General features: G+C 33.8%; 3 protein-coding genes across 3 annotated transcripts; all 3 read right to left on the minus strand.

The window, feature by feature from the left end:
- Nucleotides 1-445: 445 nt before the first annotated feature.
- LOC147564228 (F-box protein PP2-B10-like) lies at nt 446-2030 on the minus strand. The gene is made up of 3 exons (XM_086644656.1): nt 1588-2030; nt 1104-1222; nt 446-1022 (listed from the first exon to the last, which is right to left on the minus strand). Exons 1-3 carry the CDS (start codon nt 1894-1896, stop codon nt 557-559), a joined length of 894 nt encoding a protein of 297 aa, XP_086500782.1. The 5' UTR covers nt 1897-2030; the 3' UTR covers nt 446-556.
- Nucleotides 2031-2554: 524 nt separating this feature from the next.
- On the minus strand, nt 2555-4549 carry LOC147564229 (F-box protein PP2-B10-like). The gene is made up of 3 exons (XM_086665585.1): nt 4211-4549; nt 3240-3358; nt 2555-3154 (listed from the first exon to the last, which is right to left on the minus strand). The coding sequence occupies exons 1-3, from the start codon at nt 4517-4519 to the stop codon at nt 2680-2682; spliced, it is 903 nt and encodes a 300-aa protein (XP_086521711.1). The 5' UTR covers nt 4520-4549; the 3' UTR covers nt 2555-2679.
- Nucleotides 4550-15931: 11382 nt separating this feature from the next.
- LOC147564230 (F-box protein PP2-B10-like) lies at nt 15932-18219 on the minus strand. Its single transcript, XM_086665598.1, has 3 exons — nt 17648-18219; nt 16654-16772; nt 15932-16570 (listed from the first exon to the last, which is right to left on the minus strand). The coding sequence occupies exons 1-3, from the start codon at nt 17957-17959 to the stop codon at nt 16108-16110; spliced, it is 894 nt and encodes a 297-aa protein (XP_086521724.1). The 5' UTR covers nt 17960-18219; the 3' UTR covers nt 15932-16107.
- Nucleotides 18220-23108: the final 4889 nt, after the last annotated feature.

Consider the following 23108-nt stretch of genomic DNA (forward strand, 5'->3'; position numbering starts at 1 on the left):
TTCGTGTTGAACTTTATTACAAAACTCGACTGCAGGTCCAACCGAATTTAACTTTAACATTTTGAGTTAAATTGGTGGATGTAAACCGAATTTTGTTACAAATTTCGGCTCTAGTCTACCAAATTTAACACCAATGAGTTGTATTCAATAGTTTTCGCTTCTCGGTCCCTTAAGGATTCTACTCACGTATAAATTTTGATGATTATACTTGTATGAGTAGTTGATTTGTTTAGTCAATTCCAATGTCTATGACGCATGTTTGATCCATCATCTAATCTCTTTCCATGTGATTTTTTTCATAAGCACGATATTTTCACTTCAATTGTATTCAGTATTATTAGCAACCCAGAAGGTTGGTCCGCATCATCACGTAACAGTTATAACATTTTACAATAACAATTTTTTTAGGGGTGAACATCGGTAAATAACCGACTTTTTGAACCTATTAGAAAAAAAAATCTACTTAAACTTCATGTATTCTGCTCACAAGTTCAATATAATCACACAACATGTAAATCAATTTTGTTTATAAAGAGGGATCTTGGGTAGCATTAATTTATATGTTCTCTTTGGGCCTAAGTTCCATTCCTTCGACGATAAGGCCCGACTTCCAGTTCCCACCTGCAATTTCCTTCAGAGTCATATGCACTTCTCCTCCATCATCTTCTCCTCCATTGTTGAAGAAATGCCCCATCTCTATCTCAAACCATCCGTCTGATCTCTTGTGCCCAAAGTGTTGTTCCCACCTGGGTATGGGTGCTATTGGGCTGTATCTATGTGCCTTAAGTAGCCCGTCGGGATCCAAGCATATCTCTTTCTCCGTCCTACACTCAATATTACCACCTTCCCCTAATTTTTCGACTATTACTTTAGCAGGTGGGTCATTGAATCCATATGCACCGTCGACAAACCTAAAGATAAAGCAAACAGCATAAGAGGTGTTTGGGGATAGAAAACGAGACCCCATTTTCCCCTCGATATAGAGCCAACAAACATCACGAAGTGCAGCTACATCTGCAAACCTGTAGATTGTCATATTGTAAGTACAAAAATAAAAGAGCAAGTGTGTAAAATAAGAATGAGAGCGGAGTTGAGAGAGATACCTAGAGCCCGGGAAAGATCTCCACTCCCAGTATGGGGGAGCACTTCCCCATGTAATGGTTAAGTCCTTTGCTCCAAGCATGAAGCATTTCTTTCCACTGTGTTTCTCTAGATAAAAGCTCTGCACCAATAACAACTAATCCCTCTAAGATGGTACATATACCGAACTCAGTCCTCCTTTTACCCTAGTGGTCGACACTCTATACAGTTCTCAATAGTGTACACGGTTTCTAAGACGTTTGTTGCATTTCAAAATCAAAGTAGTAACCAATTTCACCAGTGACTCGGTTAAGAGACGCGTTGAATTAACTCGTCGAATCGGTACACCAAAAACAACATATACATCTGAAGATCTTAGACAACATCATTATAATGTTCTTGGAATTCTAAGTTGTAATGACTTTTGTCACTACATTCCAAAAAGTAGTGAAACCAATCCAAGTTGCACATATATAAAATAAGAGAAAGAATTAGTAACATATATACCTTAAGACCTCCATCAATGAGAATTGGATTATGGCAGAGACTGTAATACAGGTCTTTTTTAGATGAAAAATTGACCAACGACAATGATGAAGAAGAAGAACTGGCGAGGATTTCTTGATGATCAGAAGGAATGAATTTCTCCCAAACAGAATCAGATTCAGCAGCTGATCTAAATACTGAAGAAACAAGGCAACAAGTACAGGCATCTTGAGGAGATGTTAGAGATATGATGCCAGATATACATCCTTCAGGCAAGACATTGAAATCGCCAACACCTTCATTAACCTCTTTCATTCCTTTGTCTTCCATGCCAAATTCTCTCTCTCTCCCTGTCTCCCTAAAATCTTGTTGATGAGACGATATAAAAGAATGGAGGAGACATACAAAAAGTCAACTCTCTCATTTACAAGTTAATTTGCTGATAAGCTTCTCATGTGTTTGCTGACATGACCAAGAAACCTCCAAATTTCCAAGGTATTTTTTTATTTTTTTGACAGAGTGGCCAGCAAGACAAATTTTTTTTCTTTATAGAAACATTAGATAGGATTACGGACTATCTGTAAGCAGTATTTGAATCCTTACTTGTTAAAACAAAATGAATTAATGATCCATTAGAACCCAACTTAATACTAAGTACTTTATACAAGGATTATAAAAGGAAGATCAGATAGAAATTAAAGAATTGCATTTGGTCAAAAACTACTCATGTAAAATACTAACGGTTATAAAATGATGCGTACCAATCTTCTAGGTTGCTAGTGATACATACTAGTCTTCTATGCGTACCCGTTCTTAATTTTATTCATTTTCATACCCTCGAGGAAATGACAAATGTATACAATTATAGCACCCTAGATTTTGCTGACAGAAATACGAATAGTTCTCTAAGCAAATCAGCCGCAATTGGAGTCGACAATGACATGATGAAAATTAAACTTATTCAAAGATATATGAAAACACTTGCATAAACTAACGTTTACTATTGCAAAAGATAAACTACTTAAACTTCATGTTTTCTGCTCACAAGTACAATATAACCACACCACATAAATCAATTTTGTTTGTAAGAAGGGAGCTTGGGTAACATTTACTTCATATGTTCTCTTTGGGCCTAAGTTCGATTCCTTCGACGATAAGGCCCGCCTTCCAGTGACCACCTGCAATTTCCTTCAGAACCATATTCACTTCTCGTCCTCCGTCATCTTCTCCTCCGTCGTTAAAGAAATGACCCATCTCTACCTCAAACCATCCGTCCCATCTCTTCTGCCCGAAATGTTCCTCCTCCCACATTGATATTGACATCGCTTCCCTACGTATATGTGCTCCCACAAGTAGCCCATTTGGATCCAAGCATATATCTTTCTCCGTCCTACACTCAATATTACCACCTTCGCCTAATTTTTCAACTATTACTTTAACAGGTGGGTCATCGAATCCACCGGCACCATTGACAAACTGGAAGACGAAGTAAACAGCATAAGTGGTGTTTGGAGATAGGAATCGAGTCTCCATTTTCCCCTCGATATAGAGCCAACAAACATCACGGAGTTTAGCTACCTCTGCAAACCTGTAGATTGTCATGTTGTAAGTAGGAAAGTAGAAGAGCTAGTGTATAAAGTAAGAGTGGGCAAGGGGTTAAGAGAGAGAGATACCTGGAGCCAGGAAAAGGTCCCCACTGCCAGTAATGAGGAGTGCTTCCCCATGTAATGGTTAAGTCCTTTGCTCCAAGCATGAAACATTTCTTTCCACTATGTTTCTCTAGAGAAAAGCTCTACCAATAACAAATAATCCGATGTTACAAATCAGTCCTCCTTTGACCCTAGTGGCCAGACTCCATATAGTTCTTCTCAGTCACTTGTTCGCGTACTGGTTTGTTGCATATCAAAAAATAAAACTAGGAGGACTATATATTTTACAAATCAACCCTATGTTGCTTGTCGTGGTTTGCATTTTCAACGATTAAAATCCACTGAGAGGTGAATCTATTAATGGATTTCGATACCCGTTCCGAATTTGTATCGGACAAGGATTAAAGTATATGAAACCTAGGATATCCGAATTTGTGTCCGGTAGTAGTTATCAGATACATTCTTATTAGATATGGATACGATAGTGTCCGATCTGACATTTATCTAATATCAGATGACAAGTTTTCTCAAATAATTTACATGTTTAAGATATATTTATTTTTTAAAATAAAATCCCCTTCATTTATATTTAAAATTACATAAACACTTTCAATTTAAAGATGTTATATACTTATAATAATAATTAAATTTGTTTCATTGATGTTAACTATAAAAATTGAAAAGGCGCAGCTATAAGCACCCAACGAAAATGTTATAAGGGTGGTTACAGAATGCCTGGTGCTTATAGAATTTGGGGTTGTTGGGCCGATTGCTTATAGACCCGGACCCTAATAACAGTTTGGCCATGCATTTTGAGCAGCACACAATTTGAAAATCTCCGTTTCATAAACAGATGTATTTTTGTCTGATCCGATAAACTACCGTTTACCCATTAAAAATTCATTCCCATGTAACAGCCACGAATACGTATAAATGATTGGTTGGGAAATGATTAGTTGGACAGATTTAATAAGAGAAGAAAATTAGTACCATACCTTAAGACCTCCATCAATGAGAATTGGATTATGGCAGAGACTATAATACAAATCTTTTTTAGATGAGAAATTAACCACAGACGATGATCTGGCGAGGATTTCTTGATAATCAGAAGGAATGAATTTCTCCCAAACAGAGTCGGATTCCGCAGCTGATTTAAATACAGAGGAAATGAGGCAATAAGTACACGCATCTTGAGGAGAAGTTAGGGATACGATGCTAGAGATGCATCCTTCAGGCAAGGCATTGAAATCAACCAAACCAGCATCTTCATTCTCATGAACCCCCTTTGATCCATTGTTTCCCATCTCTCTTCCTCTCTATCTTCAGAAATATGTAAATTAACTTGGTCACTAAGCTTCTAATTTATAGGTGATACTTGATTAGAAGAGTGGATGAAGAAGTCAACAGGAGACACAAAAGTCAACTATCAATTAGTATAAATAGGGAGTGCTACATGTACAAAGTCCTGGACAAAATTCTTGACTTAATGACCTATTTTCACCAAAAGACAAAAGTAGGTCAAAGTTTTTCAAAGTTTGACTATAATCGGGACCGTTCACTTGGCATTTTGTCAAGAATCTTGTGAAAGACTTTTTGTACATTTAGCATCTCCCGTATAAATTAACTTGGTCACTAAGCTTCTAATTTGTTGTTTGACAAATACACATGCCAATCCCGATGATAATTACATAAATATTGAATAGTTAACCCGTTAAAAGTGAAAAAGTAGTGGTGTCTGTCAAGGTCGGGCAAGACCCCACCAGGTTAGTTCGAGACTGCAATTTGATGCAGGTCTAGTCAAGTCATTCCAAAGATTAATTTCTATGTTAAAAAGATATATTAAAGGGTCCGTGGGTATATAGACCAAAATAATATTCAAAAAAGGTTTATGATCCAATCTTCCCAAAACATGGATATTTAGTCCTTTTACATTATGGACATAATAACTCATTCTTTATGAGAGAACTACCGTCCATGTCCCTCCTACAAAAATCACGGGATTTTTAATTTTGTAAGGTGAATTTGGAATGTTTGTAATGTGGGCGTGATTTAGGGGATTTAAAGCAACTAACTATAAATCCGAAATTGATTTTTCTCTATCTTCTAACCGTTTTGGAAAGCAAATCTATTTCCAAATCAATTCAAAACAAAAATCGTAACCAAATCAATTTTCTCTCTCTTTACATATTTGGAAACCAAATCAAATTTCTCTCTCTTACTATGTAAATTTTTTTCGATTCAAATCAATTTTCTCTCACTTAACTTTCAGATTTGGAAATAGTATATTTTCTAGGATCAATTTAGCGTGATTTGAGGGTTAATATACAAAACATATATATCACTTTTTCTCACTTAACTTTCAGTTTTGGAAATAGTATATTTTTCTGGGAACATTAAAGCAACATATGTTTTCGTTTTTACTCATACATAAATACACATAGAATAAAAATTATGAAACAAATACGTAAATTATGTATTGTTTATGACGAGGAAACCATCATTTGTCAAGTATACAACATAATTTATCAAATGTATGTGGGTCTTCTTCAATAAATTATACATAATTTCTTTTACATGAGACATAATTTTTTTTTTACATTACACATCCTTTACATTCTGTTACAAAAAAAAGTACAAAATCTTCTTTGGTTCAAAAATGGTGCCCATCCATGCACTCTCCATTAGTTTCGTTGACTCACTTTGATTTGATGATTCTCTTTGAAATTTCATCTGGTATATCAAATCTACACACATAAATACACATACATGAAAGAAAAAAAAAAAATCATATATTGTATTATAAACTACGTGTACAGTTTCGTAAATTATATATAATGTTTGTCAAAGTTTGACAACATTTGAAGGTTTTGAGTAGTTTGGTAAACTTATCAAGGCTACTGTTTTGGGTGAAAAGTACACGTAATGGTAAATAAATAATACATAAGTTATGTGCACTTATACATAAATTGTATACATAATGGTAAAAACATGAAGATATACGTAAATTATATATACTTTATTGCAAAGTACACGAGATTTGAAAGTAAAGCGAAGTATTTCTACTAATGAAATGAGTACTGTTTTGGTGTTAAAGCACGGGTAATGTTCTATAAATTACCCATAATTTACTATAAATTGTGGTAATTTACGATACAGTACATGTATTGTAAATTCTGTTATGAGTAACCGTACGAAAGAACAAATGTTTCATAAATCCGTACGGGTTGAAAACCAGATCTGAACAAAAAAAATGAGAATATCATTAAGCTTAAACTACAAATCTAAAGATATCTGCTATGATGATTGATTGCAATAATGTCAAACTCGAGTTGAAGGATTAAACATCAAGATCAAAAACATAAATGAAATTTTAAGAGAGAGAAAGAAAATAAACATCAAACATTCGATTGATGATTGATAATCTGATCTCACGAAATATCAGAAACAACAGAAGATTAAACATAGATCTAAAGAAATATGATATTATCACTAGATGCAAACATAACATACTAACTTTGAAGGAATCATTGAATAAGGAATAAACATAAAGATCTTAAACAGTTATGAAAATTTTAGGGTTTTAGTTATAAATCATTGAATAAGGAATAAACATAAAGATCGTAAACAGTTATGAAAATTTTAGAGAGAGAAAATAAACATCATACATTTGAAGTTAATGAATTAGTAAACAGATCTTATAGATATGTATAATAAATCTGATACGTTTTATAATAGAGCGAAATAATAAGGGTTTAGTTATAAGAAGAAATATTAGATATTAACAATGGTGTTTATAAAGATTTCGAAAGTATTAAACCTGATAAATGATGAATTTGGACAGCAATATAATGTAGAAGAAGAAGATTTTCTGAGTTTAATGGAGGTTTGTCAACTAAATCGGTTTTAGAGAAATCAAATAAAGAGTTTCCGTTACTGAAAATAATGAAGATATCCTTACTTTGAATAGAAACATGATTGGAGAGAAATATGGGAGATAATAATGAAGATATCCTTACTTTGAATAGAAACATGATTGGAGAGAAATATGTGAGATAAATATGGAAAAAGATATGCATAGATTTCGAAGATAAATTAGTTATAAAATATGGAAAGGTTAGATTAGGGATTATGAAATAATATTTATTCTAGAGATTTGTGTTTTCTCTCTAGATGAGACCAAATGGACTAGATATCCATTTATGTTATTTTTTTGGTTTTAAAACCCTTTATAGGATTAGAGAGGATTATATCTACTATTAGGACCCGTTTTTTGGACTATAAACCTAAAAATTCTATATTAAATCAAACTTGAAAATATATAAATTAAAAACTAACCTAAAAGTAAATAAAATAGAAAAGATAAAAACATAAAGTTACAAATATAGAAAAACTTACCCAAAAGATATATAAATTACGAAGTATAAACTATATCATTAAAAGGCGGCTGATTTGGAGAAATAAAAATATAATCTGAGGTGAAAATTTTTAAAGAGAAGATTTGAAATATTAAATATTTTTCGGGGAAACAAATTATCAAGGAAAATACAATATTTTTTGTTCTTCTTAAACTCCGGACACCATCTCCGACCAACATCCCCACCACTATTTTATCTTCTTTTTCTTCCTCCATCTCTCTAATCTCTCTCTCTTTCCTGTGTGTCCTTCTCAATTTTGGGTTAGGGTCTATGTTGACAAGGATTTGATTCAGGGTTTAGGTATTGAAGTTTTAGTGTTGGGCAATTAGTGATGGTTCATATGTTGAATGTTAGTTCATTAGTACTCTTGTACAAAGTTTTCTCTGAATTCCTAGATTTTTCTATTACTTGTTACTTTTTGTTGTTTATTTGGATCCTTTTGTTTACGGGAATTTCTAAATCTGGGGTTTTGAGATTCAAACGGTTAATGAATTCATTATACCAGCATAATTTGCACTGAACAAGCATATCTTCTTGATGTGGAAATAATTTCAGGAAATGGGCATAATTATGATGTAAATTAAATATGATTGATATTCTAGTATAACGGATACTGCGATGACAAAATGAGTTTCTTGCCCGCCTCCGGTTGAAGATGTAGTTGATTGGGTGATGCAAATGACGAGGAGACCCAATGAGAGAAAGAAAGATAGAGATGCAAATGGTGATGGTGGTTGTCGAATTTAGTGATCGGAAAAAAAAGAGTCGAGAGAGAAAATTTTGAAAAAAAAAAATTAATGTCGCCGGCAATGGCAATTTACCGGCGACCCTTCCGGTATGGAGAAGAAATGGTGAACAAAATTTTATTCCCAATAACCATTAGAAAAATATTGGTCAACTAAAGTTGACCAGTTTTTTATAAAGTCTTTGTATCCCTGATAATTTTTTTATTTTCCCGAACCAGCGGCCCATTAAAAACTTACCTAAAAGATGACAAATACAAATGGAAAGATCTTGAAAAATTATTTACAGTATATCATTTGGAACTTGCCTAAAAATAAAAAAGTAACAAATAAAAGATAAAAGATCTTATGAAATATTATTTGTATTACAATAGAGAGTACCAAATATAAAAGACTTAAAAAATATAATTTATACTGTACGAAACTTACCAAAAAGATGACAAATATAAAAGAAAATATCTTCTAGAATATTGTTTATACTATAAGGAACTTACCTAAAATTTAAAAATAAAAGATACCAAACATAAAAGATAACATGTATAAAACAAAAGATTTGAAGAAATATTATATATATATATATATATATATATATTTTGTTTACTTGGAAAATAGTTATAGGATTAAATCCTTAAATCTATTGTATCATGGGAGACACTTCTTGGTAAGAGCATCACCAATGCAAACCTCAATCTTAATAACTCGGAGTGCCGCATAAGATTTTTTGAGATTTTCTTAAAAAATCATCTCCAATGCAAAACTCAACTAGGATCTCAAAGATGATGTGTCGAGAGTGGAATAGAGATATTTCAAGATGACACTGTCCTCTGGAGATATCTCTAATTGTCCAACTCACCACTAATTGAAATTCAACCAATAGAAATCAAGTCTTCGTATATTTTCAAAATGACTAATTATTTTTTTACAAAAATAACTATGCCACATAAGTTAAAATTACAAGTTTAGAGTTTTGCATTGGAGACATACAAGAATTGAGGATCTCTATTTTCGCCACTTATGAGTGAAAATCTCAATTGGAACTCGACAAATAGGAAGAATAAAGATTTTTTTTTAGTTTTACATTGGAGATGCTCTAATATAAACAACGCGAATTAAAGTCTTAAGGAAAGAAATTATTTGCCTCAGACCATCTCTAGTGCAACACTCAATCTTAGAAACTCTGGATGCCACATATGATTGTTAAAGTTTTTTCTTAAAAATTCTCTCCAATGCAACACTCTATTTGGATCTAAGATGACGTGTCGAGGGTGGAATAGAGATATCTCAAGAGGACACTCTAGAAATAGAGTGTCCTCTTGAGATATCTCTAATTGTCCAACTCATTAATATTTGATTTTTAACCAATAAAAATCGAGTCTTTTATATTTTCAAAATAACTAATTATTTATTTACAAAAATAACTATGACACATAAGTAAATAAGATAAGTTTAGAGTTTTGCATTGGACACACAAAAAGATTGAGGATCTCTATTTACGACACCTAGGAGTGAGAATCTCAGTTGGAATTTGACAAATTGATAAACAAAGATTTTTTTGAGTTTTGCATTGGAGATGCTCTCAGCTCTAATCAAATTGTTTTTCAGTCTCTACCCTCTAATTATATTTTCAAAATATTATTCATATATGAAATTTTATACAGAATGTAACAATCTGTTTCGCATATAATATAAAATACGTCTAATTTCTCTCTGATTAATTTCATAACAGTATTTATCGTTGTAAAGGAACATTACGATAATTCAGTGATTATAAATCACTAACCAGTATAACAACTAACAATTATTATGTTGTTTCATAAAAGTAAAGGAAATAATTATTCAGTTGTGAGAACCCTATTCAAAAAAATAATGCTACCCCCCCCCTCTATTTATTCTGCTGACATTTTAACTGTTCGACTTAAATTGCCAATATGACACGGAGGGAAGAGAATGCTAAAAAGTTGTGGTGGCCAACATATCGACGATGTGGTTAGGGGTGTCAACGGGTCGGTTTCGGTCCGGGTATTTAACTACCCAGAACCGGAACCTGTAAGTTGTAGCTGTTTCGGTTCTTGACGGTTCCGGTACCGGTACCTCAACAGATGGATCCAGAACTGAAACCTTTAAATTTTTCGGGTACCCATCGGATATGGATACCTGTTGGGTTTTCACAAAATTATATCAAAAAATTCTTAAAATAGAAGAATTTGCATGAATCTAATGAAAAGAAATACCCTAAACGGCATAAATTCCTAAATAAGTAAATATTCCGGGTACAATAGTTGATGAGTATAAGAGATTAGAGATTAGGGAAATCAAGAAAGAACAATTGAACCTTTAAGTTATATTACCTCATTCACCTTTGGAGTTTATAAATTAGCTTTCAAGTTTCAACCAAGGAAAAGAGGATTTGAGAAATTTTACAATTTTTTAGATTTGAACTTTTGGGGGCTTAGTGAGTTGGTAACTTTGTGGGAAAAACCCTGATTTACAAGAATCCTCTATAATCTAGGGTAGTTTTTCTTACAATCTCGGGGATCCATTACCCATCTAGTACCCGGCGGATATACTTGATTAGGACCCGCCTCTTAATTGGGTCCTATCGGGTGTATCCATTTAAGACTCAATTTTTTTAACGGATCTCAAACCTATACCCAGAACCTACCCATTAAGACTCGGGTCGGTTTGGTTCTCGGGTAAATGGGTACCCATTGCCACCCCTAGATGTGGTAGAGCATTAAGCTCCGACCTGGTTAACAGGCTGATCTTCAGGTCACCCAAAACAGGGTTGATTTTCATTGCCTTCAAGGCGGGGCTTCTGTTTATAATGGGTGTCCATGTATTTTCAAAATTAAGAAGAGAGACGGTAAGACGGTGGAGTTCGGATTCTCAGTGAGTTATAAGAATTGAACCCCTAGAGATATCTTTGTAACTTGTTCTTCATTATAGTGGCGGACCCAAAAAAATTTGTTAATGGGGGCATTTCTATTAATAAAAAGAAGTTTTAAATTGTCCAAAAAACCTGATATGATATTCAAGCGAGTGATTTCTGTATCTTATACCTACACTCTCAACCAACTCGACTACGCTAACTTGTGAGTTTCATTAACTAGTCTCAATAAAAATCTGAAAAAATGGAAAATAAATGTAGAATCGTACCTTTGTTGGAGAGGAAGTGCTTCTTCGATGAACTTTCATAATCCCAGAATATCATTGATAATCTCGGGTCTCCCATTCTTGGCAAAAAATAATGTTCTACTTTTTTTTACTTGATTTTCTCATCATAATCACAAGAATAATCTTGGAAATTAAAAAATCGTCAAAGTAGTTGATCGATTATTATGTCACAACGAATAGAAAAAACGTTGGAAATTTTGCGGAAGCTTAAATCAAAAACATTAACTTGCTCATGATACCATGTCAAATTCATGATTGTATTATAATCGGAGATATGTTAAGTCACGATTATATTATAATCGGAGATATGTTAAATCATGATTATATTATAATCGGAGATATGAACATAAAATAAAGACACGATAATTTAACTTGGTTCAGTCGGATACTCACGACCTACATCCACGGAGAATAACTTCTTTATTGATAATCACCACATGCATTTGTGGGTTGATCGGTTACATTGGTCAGACATAACTCGATGAATTTGATTCCTAGAACCCTCTCCTATTTATAGATAACTTAGGATTTAGGGTTTCCTAATTTCTGATTACTAAACTAGGAAATAATATAAAATCTATCTAATATTACCATTAGATAGTTACAAGAGATATTCTGGATATATTATACTAAATATCACATATCTTCACATATCTTCAAATATATTCCATATCTTTAAATATATTTTGAATTCTTCTTGATCATCGGATCTCGTCTTCTCGATCCGTCACGTACATACAAATGTTACACACGTATATTATCTCTGGAACTCATCTTGACCGTCGGATTTCTTACTTACGATCCGTCTTATATCATGTATCCTTAGAATCATATGCACTTCTCCTCCTCCATCATCTTCCCCTCCATCATTGAAGAAATGACACATTTCAATCTCAAACCATCCGCCCCATCTCTTCTGCCCGAAGTGTTGCTCCTACCTTGGTATGGACGCTATTGGGCTATTGTTATAACTGTAAGTCGCGGAAGCTATCGAACCTATCCTAGAAATTGATCCGATTATGAAGATTAATCGAAAAGCTAAGTCAAAATCAAATATGCGAACAGAATTTAACGAGGTTCGGCTTGGAAGCCTACGTCCTCGGGCGAACAAGAAATCTTTATTGAAGGATAGATGAAGACGACTCACACAACCCGCAAGTTCGTCCCAAGATGGTACCGTATAGTAATAACCTTCTATACTAAATCTTCGACGACCGAGAAATTTAACACCGCTCAAAACTATGAACAAAAAATTTCTCTCTCACTTGCTCTCTCTCTTTAGCTCTCTCTAAAGAAGAGTTGTTGTTGCTTGTGTTGGTTAATGGTGTTGTGGTGTAACTCAACCCCTATTTATAATAATAATATAAGCCGACTTTAATTGGGAATCCAATTTAGAAAACCAAATTTAGAAACCAATTGAACCGCCTATAGCCATGAATTGGGAACAAGGGAAACTGCCAATTCCAAAACCGCCATAGCCAATAGCCATCTAAACCGCCTCTTGATTTGAAACCAAACCGCCTCTTTTGAATCGGATCTCGTCTTCTCGATCCGTCACGTACATACAAATGTTACACACGTATATTATCTCTGGAACTCATCTTGACCGTCGGATCTCTTACTTACGATCCGTCTTATATCATGTATCCTATTAGAATCATATGCACTTCTCCTCCTCCATCATCTTCCCCTCCATCATTGAAGAAATGACACATTTCAATCTCAAACCATCCGCCCCATCTCTTCTGCCCGAAGTGTTGCTCCTACCTTGGTATGGACGCTATTGGGCCATATCTATGTGCCTTCAGTAGCCCGTCGGGATTCAACGACGATGACGAAGAAGAAGATTTGGCGAGAATTTCTTACTAACCAGAAGGAATGAATTTCTCCCAAACAGAATCAGATTCAGCAGCTGATCTAAATACTGAAGAAACAAGGCAACAAGTACAGGTATCTTGTGGAGATGTTACAGATATGATGCTTGATATACATCCTTCAGGCAAGACATTGAAATCGCCAACACCTTCATTAACCTCCTTCATTCCTTTGTCTTTCATGTCTAAATTCTCTCCCTCTAACTCTAAAATCTTGTTGATTAGATGATATAAAAGAATGGAGGACACACACAAAAAGTCAATTCTCTCATTTACAAGTTAATTTGGTGACAAGCTTCTCATGTGTTTGCTGACATGACCAAGAAACCTCTAAATTAGTTCAACAAAAAAAAAACCTCTAAATTTCCAAAGTATTTTTTATTTTTTTAACTGTGTGGCCAGCAAGACGAATTTTTCTTTATAGAAACATTAAGAGAAATGCTACATTTACAATTTTAAATCTGGAAAATACATCGAGATTGACATGGCAAATAGGTGGAATGTTGGAATTTCAAATGCATTTATGAGTAGTTTTTGCCTTTCCCAAACTACCCTCCTTTTCTCTTATCCCTCTCTCTCTCTAAACCTTGGTTGGGTGAGCTCTCTTGTCCTTCATGGATCCTATCTAAACCTTCACGCCTGCAAACACAAATCAGATTGTGAACGACGGGCAACATCCAAACCTTCACCATTTTTTGTTAATCAGGAAAAATACCTTGTGTTTCTCCTGCAAATCTGAAAATTAGTAAAACCCCCAATTTCGATCTAATGCATCTCTCTCTCTCTCTCTTTCTATCTGTAACTTTCTCTTCCTCTAACTCAAGGTGTTTCTCTCTCTAACCGAAATCTGCAACACTAATCATCTATGTGTTGGGATCCCTCCTTATGTAAAAAAGATTCCTAGTTAGAATAGGATTTCCCTTATTCCTTATTTAGGGAGAAATAGAAATTTCTATTTCTAGCCTAAAAAGGAATCCTATTTCTAGCAGAATACCTCCTTATTTATCATTATAAATAGGGAATGAAAGGGAAAAAATTATTCATACTTTAAGGTTAGAGAGTATCATACTTTCAAGTCAGAAAGTATCCTCCCAGTTGGGAGAGTTACAAGAGAATCCTCTCAGATATATATTCTCGGGTTAGAGAGAGAGATGAGAGATGAAACAACTTCCAGAACAAAGAGAAGTCAGAGTAAGAAAGATTTTTGAAGGGGTTCTTTCAAGAGAGATTGAAAGAGAAGAATATTGGTTTGAAGAGAAGAAGATTATTAATCTTGTGAAGCAATTTAGTTTGTGGTTATCTTATTCGACCTTTGATAATCTAGCATTTGTTCAAATCCTAAGGAGTAGGAAATTTCTATTTCTTTGTTTCTTTGTTCAGTTTATCCACCATAGTTTTGGTGAAGAGTTGTTATCCAAGAGTGTTTCTACACATCTTGAAGAATTGGTTTATCCACCATAGGCTTGGTGAAGAATTGTAACCCATTATTTTATAGTGGAAGATTTCTAGACTAGGTCCCGTGGTTTTTTTACCTTCTATCTTGGAGGGTTTTTTTGCCACGTTAAATAATCTTGGTGTCTCTACTTTTACTTTCACATCATTTATCTTCATATTCCTGAACAAGTTAATTAGGTTATTTTTCCTAACACTATGGAGTTTTCTTTCAGACAAGTGATATGAATGAAGTTTCTTAACATTGATTAAGTTTCCTTCTTTGATAACCTTGAAGTAGTAAAGATTATTGACATCAATCTGCATTTCTGAATTAATTATTTGAGTTAGAAGATCTAGGATATAAAGAAGAAAATTTCCTGATTCTTCTCCATATATGGGTTGAGAAGAAAACCTGATTTCTTTTTTCATGTGTTGGAAACTTTTTCTTTTATCTCAGATTAAGAAAATGGGTTAGATAAAATAAAATATAGGTTTTATTAAGTCTGAGAAAAAAAAAAAAAAAGAAAGAAGAACAAGAGATGATAATACTGAAGGTTTAGAGAGAATAAACAAGAGAAGAAAGGGTAGATTTGTAAAAGCAGAAAACTACCCATAAATACATTTAAAATTCCAAAATGCCATGTCAATCTGGATGAATTTTCCTGATTTTAAGTTGTAAATGTAGCATTTCTCAAACATTAAATAGGGACAATCTTTAAGCAGTATTTGAATCCTTACTTGTTAAAACAAAAGGAATTAATGATCCATTAGAACCCCAACTTAATACTGAGTACTTTATACAAGGATTCATGTCTTTACTTAAAAACTACTCATGTAAAATACTAACGGTTATAAAATGATGCGTACCAATCTTCTAGGTTGCTAGTGGTACATACTAGTCTTCTATGCGTTACCAGTTCTTAACTTATTCAATTTCATACCCTCGAGGAAATGACAACCACAAAAAGTAAAAGTACTTCAGAAAATGACAGATGTATATAATTATAGCACCCTAGATTTGCTGACGGAAATACGAATAGTTCTCTAAGCAAATCAGCCGCAATTGGAGTCGACAATGACATCATGAAAATTAAACTTATTCAAAGAAATATGAAAACACTTGCATAAACTAACGTTTACTATTGCAAAAGATAAACTACTTAAACTTCATGTTTTCTGCTCAAAAGTACAATATAACCACACCACATAAAGCAATTTTGTTTGTAAGAAGGGAGCTTGGGTAACATTTACTTCATATGTTCTCTTTGGGCCTAAGTTCGATTCCTTCGACCATAAGGCCAGACTTCCACCAACCACCTGCAATTTCCTTAAGAACCATATTCACTTCTCGTCCTCCGTCATCTTCTCCTCCGTCGTTAAAGAAATGACCCATCTCTATCTCAAACCATCCGTCCCATCTCTTCTGCCCGAAATGTTCTTCCCACATTGATATTGACATCGCTGCATTTGCTCCCATAAGTAGCCCATTTGGATCCAAGCATATATCTGTTTCCGTCCTACACTCAATATTACCACCTTCGCCTAATTTTTCAACTATTACTTTAACAGGTACGTCATCGAATCCACGGGCAACATTGACAAACCTGAAGACGAAGTAAACAGCATAAGAGGTGTTTGGGGATAGGAATCGAGTCTGCATTTTCCCCTCGATATAGAGCCAACAAACATTACGGAGTTCAGCTACCTCTGCAAACCTGTAGATTGTCATATTGTAAGTAGGAAAGTAGAAGAGCTAGTGTATAAAGTAAGAGTGGGCAAGGGGTTAAGAGAGAGATACCTGGAGCCAGGAAAAGGTCTCCACTGCCAGTATCGAGGAGTGCATCCCCATGTAATGGTTAAGTCCTTTGCTCCAAGCATGAAACATTTCTTTCCACTATGTTTCTCTAGAGAAAAGCTCTGCACCAATAACAAATAATCAGCTAAGATGTTACAAATCAGTCCTCCTTTGACCCTAGTGGTCCAGACTCCATATAGTTCTTCTCAGTCACTTGTTCGCCCATTGGTTTGTTGCGTAACAAAAAATAAAACTACCAGGAAACTATATATTTTACAAAACAACAACCACATCCTATGTTGCTTGTCGTGGTTTGCATTGTCAATGATTAAGATCCACTAAGACGTGAATCTATTAATGGATTTCGATATCCAATCCGAATTTGTATCGTACAAGGATAAAATTATATGAAACCTAGGATATCCGAATTTGTATCGGATAGTAGTTATCAGATACATTCTTATTAGATATGGGTATGATAGTATCCTGACATTTATCTAATATCAGATCACTAGTTTTCTCAAATAAATTACATTTTTAAGTTATATTAATTTTTCTTAAATAAAATCTGCTACATTTATATTAAAAATTACATAAACACTTTCAAATTAAAGATGTTAGAGCATCTCCAACCTGGGGCTGAAAATTGAGCCCCCCAGGTCAAACCCCAGCCGGCCCTTAATTAAGGGCCCGGCTGAAGGCCCCAACAGACCGTTGGGGATGTCTTCCAACGGTCATGTTGGGGATTAAATCCAACCGTCAGATATGATCCTGTGTGGCCCCTAATAACAGTTTGGCCGGGCCTTTGAGCCGCAAAACTCTGTTTCATAAACAAATGTGTGTCTGATCCAATAAACTACCGTTTACCTCATTAATAGTTCCCATGTAACAACCACAAATACGTCTAAATGATTGGTTGGGAAATGATTAGTTGGACAGATTTGAGTTGGGAGAAATGTAGTTAGACAACCAATATAAGAAATGTAGTTAGACGTACCTTAAGACCCCCATCAATGAGAATTGGATTACGGCAGAGACTATAATACAAGTCTTTTTTTGATGAGAAATTAACCACGGAAGAAGTCGATCTGGCGAGGATTTCTTGATAATCAGAGGGAATGAATTTCTCCCAAACAGTGTCAGATTCAGCAGCTGATTTAAATACAGAGGAAATGAGGCAATAGGAACACGCATCTAGAGGAGAAGTTAGGGATACGATGCTAGAGATGCATCCTTCAGGTAAGGCATTGAAATCAGCCAAAACGGCATCTTCATCTTCATGAACTCCCTTGGATCCCTGGTTTCCCATCTCTGTCTCTATCTCCAGAATTCTGTTGCTTCTGTTTTATAGGTGATACTTGATTAGAAGAGATGATTAAGAAGTCAACAGGAGAAACAAAAGTCAACCATCAATTAGTATAAATTAACTTAGTCACTAAGCTTCTTATGTGATGTTTGACAAAACACATGCCAATTCTGATGATAATTACATAAATGTTGGATAGTTTATCTGAAAGATTAAGAATAAAAAATAACAAATATAGAAGACTTATAAAATATTATTTGTACAATATCAAACATACCTAAAAGATTGCAAATATAGAACAAATATCTTCTGGAATATTATTTATATAATTTTTTAATTTATAGCCCAAAAAACGGGTCCTAATAGGAGATATAGTCCTCTATAATCCTATAAAGGGTTTCAAAACCAAAATAATAATATAAATGGATATCTAGTGCATTTGGTCTCATCTAGAGAGAAAACACAAATCCCTAGAATACCAAATAAATCATAATTCCTAATCTAACCTTACTCATATATTATAACTAATTTATCTTCAAAATCCATAAAGATCTTTTTCCATTTTTATCTCCCACATTCTCTCTCCAATCACGTTCCTAAACACAAAAAAAAATATATTATAACTGATTTATCTTCAAAATCCATAAAGATCTTATTCCATTTTTATCTCTCACATTCTCTCTCTAATCACGTTTCTAAACAAAAAAAATATATACTATAACTGTTTTATCTTCAAAATCCATAAAGATTTTCTTCCATTTTTATCTCCCACATTCCCTCTCCAATCACGTTTCTAAACAAAGAAACGTGATTCATTATTTTCAGTAACCGAAACTTCTTTATTCTCTCTTTCTAAATCCGATTCACATAACAAAACCTCCGTTAAACTCAGAAATCTTGTTTCATCTTCATTAGACTGTTTTTCAAACATTCGTCTTCTAATCCAATACACAAGCTCAGAACTCCATTTCCATTTATATCTCTTCATATCAAGTTTATTTTCAAGATCTACAGTTTCATCTTATTATAAGGTAAGGAACCATCTTTCAAATTTATATTTTTGCTTAACATCTTCTAACATTTATATGATTTTGTTTATAAATGGTTGTAATCACTTTATCATTGAATCATCATATCATATTTCATTAGATTTAGTTTTCCTATTAATAATAAATCGTTTTAATTATTTTGTTTATAAACCAGATTTTGATCTCTTTCTAAAACCGAAACATCTTTCATTCTCTTGTTCATACAGACTTGATTTTCTTATATTAGGTTTTTTATTTTCTGACATTTCTTCACATCAGAACTTTGCATCCGTACAATTTTCTATCAAAACATTATTCCGTACGGTTTCTCCTAACATAATGTACATTATAAGTAATTCGTATTAAATTTTTCATACTTTAAAGTACATTACGCCAATTTCGGCCGTATTGCAATTGTATAACAGAATGTAAAATATATGTAATCTGTTAACAATTATACATACTTTAGCAGCCTTATTTAAAAGAATGTTTAATTATTCATAAAGTACGTATAATTGAGTAATATCTGAAACTACATGTAATTTATAGCAAATTACACATATTTGTGTTATATTACAGTGTCAATGTGATTCAAACTAAAATACTATATATCTCCAACAAATGTTGAAGTTTATCAAACAATATGGATAATTTATTCATTGTTTAATGTCGTTTATGATAAATTATAAGTTTTTCTAACTAATGTACATGTTTTTTTTTTTCTTGTAGTAAACCAGCATTGATGGAATTTCCTACAGAATCATCACATAAACTATAAAAGAATAAATTACGATGAAGAAGATTGTTTCTATGATCCTGTTTGGATAACGGAGTCTTATGTGAAGACTTACAAGGAACATATAAGTCCCGCCCCTAACTTTGATGAACCACTTACATTTATTGAAGAGTCAAATACACTACCATGTTTGATTCGCCGTAGACCTGGAAGACCAAAGACAGTAAGGATTGAGAGATCGGGCATAATTCCAATGGAGTTTGTTTTTAAGTTACCTAGTCTACTATGTTATTTTCATTTACAATAAAACACAGATTATTGTTCAATAAAATTTCATTTCAGTTGTACAAAGGTTGTGTTATTTACTATACAGTATACATAATTTATATATACGTAATTTATGATAAATCACATACTTTATTACAAATAACATGATTTCAGATTTACATTTCCTAACATGTTACCATAATTTATGGTACATAATGCACATGTACGCGTAAAAAACAAGTAATTTATGTTAGAAAATAATCTAAGTATTCAATAGTACATAATGGACATGCCACACATACATATGATAAATTACGTTGTATACATGACAAACGATGGTTTCCTCGTCATAAATAACACATAATTTACGAACTTGTTTCATAATTTATATTCGATGTGTATTTATGTATGAGTAAAAACGAAAGTTAAGTGAGAAAAAGTTGATATATATGTTTTAAATATTAACCCACAAATCACGCTAATTGATCTCAGAAAATATACTCTTTCCAAATCTGAAAGTTAAGTGAGAGAAAGTGATATATAGATTTGGTTTCCAAATCTGAAAGGATGAGAGAGAAAATCTGTTTTGGAAAATATCCATTTTCCAAATCTGTTTTGGAAAATATCCTTGATCCGTTACTTCCTATAAAAACCACCAAATCACGTCCAAATCTTGCTTTTCCAGATTCTTTCTGCCCCCAAATTAAAAACCCGTGAAATATGAAGGTGGGACATTGACGGGACTATGTTTTAGAAAGTGAGGGTTTTTATGTCTATATGGTAAAAGGACTAAAAATCCATTTTTTGGGAAGATTGAATCCTAAACCCCTTTTGAACATTATTTTGGACTATACACCCATGGACTCTTATTTATACTATGTGGAACTTACATAAAATTCAAAATGAAAGATACCAAACATAAAAGATAACATATATAAAAGAAAAGTTTTTAGATTTCATCAAAAAAAAGGATTTTAAGAAATATTATATTTATTGTTTACATGGAATAATAAGCAATCCGTGGAAAACTTTATCCAAGAGCGACTAGACAGAGCCATGGCTAATCTCACTTGGCTAGCTAAAAACAAGCGCCTCAGTATTAGACACTTAGAGTCGGTAGGATCTGATCATCTTCCCATTCTCTTGTCTGACGAGGAAGAATATCAGAAAACACCAAAACCATTCAAATTTATGCGCACTTGGATGTCTCATCCGGACTGCCATAATTTCATTTCCAAAAAATAGACTAATAATAAAAATGAACCTTAAAAATCTAAGTAGACATCTCACTAAATGGAATAAGGAAGTCTTTGATAATATAGATAATAATATTAAAAATATTATTAGTAAGTTAAATAATACTACCAATAGAGGCGAGTATAACGATTTAAGTCTTCAGCTAGAAGAGATGTATCGTTTTCAAGAATCTTTGTGGAAAGAAAAATCGAGAAATAATTTTTTTAGAGCTAGGAGACAAGAACACTAAATTCTTCCACTCTCGAGCGATACAGAATAATAGAAGTAATAATATTAGGGCGATTAAAAATAATTAAGGTGATTGGATTGATGAGCTGAGTAACATCAAAGCAGTTTTCACCGACCATCTTCTTAGTATTAGCACATCTACTATGGGTAACCATAATCCGAAAATTCTAGATCTCTTCACCAATACTATTACTCAAGCTCAGAATAGACAACTAGACAAGATCCCTGATCAAGAAGAAATTAATAGGGCTATTACTAGTCTCAAGAAAGAGGCTGCTCCGGGGCCGGACGGATACCCCCCGTTCTTTTTTCAGACGAATTGGGACACAGTTAGTCATAACATCCTGAGTTTAGTGCAAGATTTCTTCTCAACAGCTGAGTTCCCTCCAGAAGCCAATCATACGCGTATCTGTCTAATCCCATAAAACAATTCGCCGCAGATTCCAGCGGATTTCAGGCCTATCAGCCTTCCAAACACCACTTATAAGATCATCACTAAAATTCTAGCAGATAGACTTAAGTACTCATTACAGAACATTATATCCCCCTACCAAGCGGCGTACATCCCTGGAAGACAGATTACTGACAATGTGATAATAGGTCAGGAAATCATTCATTCTCTTAAAACATTGAGAGGTGCTACAGGTTATTTTGGACTTAAATTAGATATGTCCAAAGCTTTCGATATAATAGAATGAAAATTCTTGACGGATATCATGTCTAAACTGGGGTACTCGAGACATTGGATTTGCATGATTACTCAATGTATTTCTACTTCCTCCATGGCGGTTCTCGTTAATGGTCGTCCAGGTCTAATTTTCTACCCCTCTAGAGGAATTAGACAAGGCGATCCGCTCTCTCCCTTTCTGTTTACTATAGCCATGGAAGCTCTTAGTAGGCTCATTAATGCAGATCATGAAGGTACCAAATTTATAGGTTTCCCCACGAAAAATCCTAATCTTAATATTTCCCATCTTCTTTTTGCTGATGACTGCATTATCTTTGGTCGGAACTCTTTGGAAAATATTCATATTCTTATATCCATTCTCAAAATGTTCTGCGATTCTTCGGGACAAATGATTAACTATAGTAAATCCAACATCTTCTATTCCAATAACTCCCACCCTAAGTTCAAAAGATTAATCACGCGTACCCTCAAAGTTAGATACGCTTCAACTTCGGAAAAATATCTAGGTGCAAAACTTTTCATAGGGGCGCACAAAAAGAAGGTTTTTAATGACATTATTCAAAAGATTAAAAATAAATTAGATAAATGGAATAATAATTTCCTTTCTCAGGCGGGTCGCACCATTGTCATTTCGACAATAGCGACAGCTACCCCGATACCAAATGCAATGCTTTGCCCTCCCTAAAGGCATATGCAAAAGCATTTCGACTTTGCAAAAGTCATTCTGGTGGGGTAAGTATAGGGGTATTTGCACCAAAAGTTGGTCTACCATTTGTACCCCTAAAAAACTGGGTGGATTAGGTATTCACTCGCCGAAGCTGGATAACCAAGCTACGTTGAGCAAATTAGCTTGGAAGATCAAATCTGATCCTAATGCTATCTGGGTGCAATTCCTTAAATCTAAATATTATAATAATAGTGAGCATCCGAGTTTAGCTAAGTCCCATC

Source organism: Eschscholzia californica, unplaced genomic scaffold, assembly GCF_041429995.1.
Source record: "Eschscholzia californica isolate CP2 unplaced genomic scaffold, dmEscCali1.0.p SCAF_1, whole genome shotgun sequence".
In the NCBI taxonomy this organism is placed as follows: domain Eukaryota; kingdom Viridiplantae; phylum Streptophyta; class Magnoliopsida; order Ranunculales; family Papaveraceae; genus Eschscholzia; species Eschscholzia californica.